The sequence below is a fragment of the Athene cunicularia genome (assembly GCF_003259725.1).
Source record: "Athene cunicularia isolate RWA chromosome Z unlocalized genomic scaffold, athCun1 chrZ_part3, whole genome shotgun sequence".
Lineage (NCBI taxonomy): Eukaryota > Metazoa > Chordata > Aves > Strigiformes > Strigidae > Athene > Athene cunicularia.
Window position 1 is genome coordinate 9,564,050 of NW_020799144.1, and position 5,190 is coordinate 9,569,239.

The 5,190-nt window shown below is 40.1% G+C and overlaps 2 protein-coding genes across 7 annotated transcripts in view; one reads left to right on the top strand and one right to left on the bottom strand.

Annotated features, from left to right (window-relative positions):
- The window catches only part of RAD17 (RAD17 checkpoint clamp loader component), an 18,314-nt gene extending 13,435 nt beyond the window's left edge, over positions 1–4,879 (bottom strand). For 2 of the 3 annotated variants that reach the window (XM_026866653.1, XM_026866652.1), the window contains exons 1-5: positions 4,660–4,879; positions 3,041–3,319; positions 1,824–1,907; positions 972–1,128; positions 365–501 (exon numbers count right to left, since the gene is read on the bottom strand). In XM_026866653.1, the coding sequence (XP_026722454.1) occupies positions 365–501; positions 972–1,128; positions 1,824–1,907; positions 3,041–3,319; positions 4,660–4,704 (702 nt within the window). In that variant the 5' untranslated portion in view covers positions 4,705–4,879. Of the gene's footprint in view, positions 1–364; positions 515–971; positions 1,129–1,823; positions 1,908–3,040; positions 3,320–4,659 lie in introns of those variants that run through there. The other variant, XM_026866654.1, reaches the window with a different exon arrangement.
- A 122-nt stretch (positions 4,880–5,001) lies between these two features.
- Positions 5,002–5,190, top strand: part of AK6 (adenylate kinase 6) — a 5,865-nt gene continuing 5,676 nt past the window's right edge. For 3 of the 4 annotated variants that reach the window (XM_026866689.1, XM_026866688.1, XM_026866687.1), the window contains exon 1: positions 5,002–5,102. In XM_026866689.1, the coding sequence (XP_026722490.1) occupies positions 5,075–5,102 (28 nt within the window). In that variant the 5' untranslated portion in view covers positions 5,002–5,074. Of the gene's footprint in view, positions 5,103–5,145; positions 5,169–5,190 lie in introns of those variants that run through there. The other variant, XM_026866691.1, reaches the window with a different exon arrangement.

Sequence of the window (5,190 nt, forward strand, 5' to 3'; positions counted from 1 at the left end):
AGGGTGGGGGGTGGGTGTTGGGTTTCCCCCCCTCCTCCTGTTTATACACATACCTGTTTCTAGAAAGCTAATCACAAAGAAACGTAAGTATGACTTTTCAATATTGTTTTGATCTACTTCTCAATACTCAATTACTTATTTCTGTACACAAACCAGTCTCCAATTTCTGCCTATTATCTTATATAGTTTAACTACAGGTAGAACTTGGTTCTAGACTGTTGTAGAGACTCAAAAAGTAATAAAGAATTCATCTGCAGTAAAGCAGACTCTTCTGGCAACACTCATCCACCAGCTGAAGCTAGCACGTCAATATTATAATAAAAGGTATTGTTTTCAAAACAAGATTTCACAAGTTTTCACTTACTTCAATAAGAATAATCTTTTTATCATTTTCTGAGGACTCCCCAAGCATCTGAAGTTTGTTATACTTATTTGCTCTTAACAGAAAATCTTGAAAGAGAGCTGCTTGGGCCTGACTCGGAAACGTATGAAAATTTGAGTCTGAAAAAGAAAACTAATTAAAAATATGTATCCTATATGATACCAAGTAGAATATAAATACCCCCAAAAACTAATAACCACCCATGCTATTTTCTGACAGTAGCCATCGAACACCAGCAGCCAAGCCCTTTGGCAAACACATGACAAATACAAAAGAACTTTTAAAGGGTAGAATTCAGTTGAGAATGAAGATGAAGAGAGACTAACCTATTTTTATTTAATTGGCTCAAATGATATCCAGGCTATTACACAGCTCTCTACATTAACTTGAACTGTAAATTATTCTGGTGTAAATACTGTAAAAAAAACCTAAGTCCCTTCTCAGACAAAAGCAAAAGAAAGATTCTTATTAAACACTAAGGATCTGACTTACATGGATGTGGATCTGACTTCATATGTGACAAACACAAAAGAATGAAAAATACAAAATACATAAATGACAAAAGTAAGTGGAAGGGGGAAAAAATTACCATGGCCAAATATATTCCTTAACTCTTCTTTTGTGAAGTCTAAAGATACTGGATTGGTCCATTCTTGCACCTGAACACCAAGATCTTTTGCTAAAATTTGTAGAGTCACAGTCTTTCCACAACCAGCAGGACCAGTCAGTAGTAAAACAGAGCCAGCCTGTCACAAGGAAAAAAAAAAAAAAAAAAATCACAAACATGATAAAGACAGACTGAAAGCTGGCTGAAAATTAATACTGGTTGAATTTCTTCCAGTTGCTCTGGTAATGATTCTGGTTTTGCAATAAAAACTAAGTTAAGTATTTTGTGTTACTGCTTTACCTGTTGAGTATTCGGATAGAAAGAACTAAACCAGAACTCTGAAAGCCCTGCTCTCAGTTTTTAATGTATTCATTTAGTTAACTGCACAGCATGTAGCCTACCAGCATAATAGATACTGAACTGGACACTGGGGTCTGAAGAAGGCAAGACTGGTAAATTACACATATGTCTCTTATCAATCAAGAAGTTATAAAAGTCCTGTTACATTAAGTCAGTGAAACTGGAAATTTTCCAAGATATTTAAAATTAATCTGTGGGAGATAAAATGTAGCTACAAGCACACACTGAAGAGGTATAAACTGACTGGATGCTAGAAAATAACATTTCTGAGCAAAACCAGAATCTACCTCTTAGCAGTACTAGCCTAAAACAAACGTACAGGCTCTAATCTGTGTTCTTAACAGATTTCTTATAATGCAATAGATACATAATCACTACCTCTAAGTTATAGTTTTTCTCTGAAATGAAAATAAAATTGAATTCAGCTCGTTTGTACAGTTTTGTATCACTAGCTGCTAATTTTAGCAAGATTACCTGCTTTGGCTGTCTCTGAAATATGTGTATTTTTAACCAGGTTTCAACTTCTTCAATCTTCTTCTTTTGCACAGCAAGGTCACTCTAAAAGAAGATGAAAATATATGAAATGTATATATACAACTCTTAATTACTAAGACCATAATGATGAGATTAAAGAACAGAAATATGCTAACTAAAATATTAACAGACATACATGTGTATATTCCAGTTACCTATGTTATGCTAAGTAGAAGTAAGTGCAATAGTTAAGGATAATAATTTCAATTCATTTCCTCCAAAAACCAATTTTCTATTGCTTGCAGCTGTGAAATAATGAATTATTATTCCTAAAGTAACAACATTACCATCTAGCCTGTTTGTGTCAGTATGCTTTACAGCTATTGCTGGAGCTGGTACTTTTTAGGTTCTACTAACTCTAATACTACATAAGTTTTTGGAACTTCTGCAAATCTCATGCATCTTACTCGTCTTGCAGCCTTGTAATTCAATTCCTCTCCAGAGAGGAGCTATTAAATATTTAAATATAAAATACAAGTATTACACTAACTTACCTACATCATCCAGCACTCAAAGCTAACAAACGGATAGTTAACATACATGCTGATACCTTTAAAACACACTGCAAAAAAGCTGCTCCATGAGCAGAACCAGTGAAGAAAGGTTTACTACAGATTTGAGTCCTTTCTCCTAGAAGCGCTAAGGTACCACAACACCACACCCCTCACAAAGTCACACCTAAGATGCATCAAGCAAGTAAGAGAGAGCACAAACTGCAATTAGCCAAAGTAGTCTGAACATGCTAACAGACAAGCTAATTGATCTCTTATAACATGTAAAATAATTTCTGTTATCTTTTCCATAATGAGTGCACTAACTCACTCTCTCTCTTTAGCTGTGGATTTTACTAGTACTTGGAGTTGTCAGATAGGGCTGAAATTCAGTTTAGGAGTGGATGGACAGGAAACAACATCTCATTGGTAGCTTCATCTCCTCGGGAAGCTTGAGGAAAAATTACATCTCATATAGAGAAATAGCTCATTAAAATCTTACCTACAGGCAGTAAACAAATCAAACTAGTAGTTCATTGCCCTAATAAAATAGAATATACTTAGAACCTGACCGATACAGATTACAGACCAGAAGCACAACATGTTACACCACAATGTTACACTATAATGTCACTACTACATTAGCACTTGGAATAACTCTCACACCTGAGTTTCAGGTCTATATCTATCTACCCATGGCTCATCTTGAGACTGGCTCCAGTCCTGTCTGGACTTGTTACAAGGCAGATCTACTGAAGACGACTTTGCTCTTTTTCTGGGCAGAACTTTGGTTCTGCTACTTTCTGGCACAGAAGACAGGTCTTTCTTCTTCCGCTGCTGTTTCTTTCCAGAGTTGCCTTCTAGTGGCTTCACAGGAATGGCATTAGAAGAAATATCTGTGTTTCCAAAGAAGTCATCAAATGAATGTGCCAACCAATCTGCTACCTGGTAAAATACAAACATTTTACTATTAATGTAGCACTCTCCTCCCCTTAATTGGGTACAGTTGTCTCTAGTAAATTGGAGATTTTTATCAAATGTATGTAAGAATCTCTCACAGATGTAAAGAATTTAATTACAGTTGAAAGTCATACTACTACATAGCAACAAACATGGGCATTTTTTGAACGTGTGAATCACAAGTTTCTTCAGCATTAGAAATAAGCTACACCCTACACGCTGTGATATTTTGCAGCAAACTGGCAAATCAGAACAAGTTGAAAACTTGAACACACACATTCAAACCAAAGAGATAAAATTAAAATAGATACAAGGATGAAAAAATAGCATAAGCTTATTTATAGCATTGTTACACTAAGGTTAAGTTCATGTTGTCTCTGTATAGTTTCAGTAGGTGGCTTTTTTTTGTTCTTCTTTGAACATTTACAGTGCAGTCATTTGTGTTTTAAAAGTTAGAAATAGGCAACAGAGAAAAAAATATTTAGGCAGCACAATAAAATCAGGTATTATTACTTGCCTATCACATAAGAAAGCTTGGACTGATCTAGAATCAAACTGTCACATGTATCAGAAGTCTGTCTGACACTGATAATGCTAATAGTAGAAATATTTTATTTTGGATTTGAGAAATACCTTGCTAGGTCCAGTGTACAAACTCACATCCCAGAGCCACTTTTCAGACTACCTGTGGTCCCAAAATAGTATCACAACAGTCACACACTCTTCTCTGCTAACACCCACACGATAACTTTTAGCATAGGAATGATAACAGGCTATATGCTAAAACACACTTCTGTTAAAACGGGCATAGCAGAATAGACACGTCATCTCCAAAAAGGTCTGTGAATACTCTACAGTTTACATGTCTTATAAATTAACGCAACAGACCATTACCAGACAAAACATTGTCTAAGAGTAAGTGGCATTAGCGATTGGGAAAGATGATTTGTCTCTGTACGGTTTAGTTCTAACGTTATTCTGACAATAGCTATTTTCAGTTGAATTTGCGTATTTAACAGCAAGCCTGACACGACCGTAGTGAAAGGGTTTCCTTTTTACACACTGCGCCAGTAAGAAAAGAAACGTCTTACACACATTTAAAAAAAAAAAAAAAAACACACACACAAAAAACGCACTGAAGAGAAACTGCCAACAAGACCAAGGAATAATTGTCGGTCCTGAAAATACCGCTAATCGCTAATAAGAGCTGCCGGACTCTTCTCGGAAACTGCAGAAACCTTCCTCAGGGCGGACTTTCGGCTGCAGCTCGCCCCGGCAGGCGGAGCAGCCCCCGAGCCCCCTTTCCCCCCGGCTCCGCGGCCTACCTCCGGCGGCGGCGCCGCCTGCCTTCCCGAAGAGCTTCCGGACATCCTCAGCCCGGGCGGGTCCCATGCGCCGTGCGGCCCCGCTGCAACCGCCGGGCTTGAGAGAAGAACCCCGATCCCAGAGCGGCCGGTGACGAGGCAGCACCCGGAGGGGCCGAGACGGCCGCAGGACCGCGTAGGCCGAGCCCCCTCACACCGAACTGCCAGATCCCAGAGGCCCTTCTCCTGCTGCGGCTCTTAGCTGCCCGCGGTGCGCCTGACTGACTGACTGACTGACTGACTGACTGCCCGCCCTCCTGCCGGCCCAGCGGGAAAGGTGAGAGACGCCATCGGCGTGCGACGGCGGAAGTGGAGGCCCCCGCGCACGTGTCTCCTAGGCGACCAGCGGCCGCCGCTGGCGGCGCGGAGCGGCAGCATGAAGAGGCCTAACATCCTGCTCACGGGTGCGGAGCGGCGGCGGTGGTGGCGGCGGGCTGGGCCCAGGGCTGGCTCGGAGTGGGGGGACGCCGGCGGTGTCTGGGCCGTTCGGCT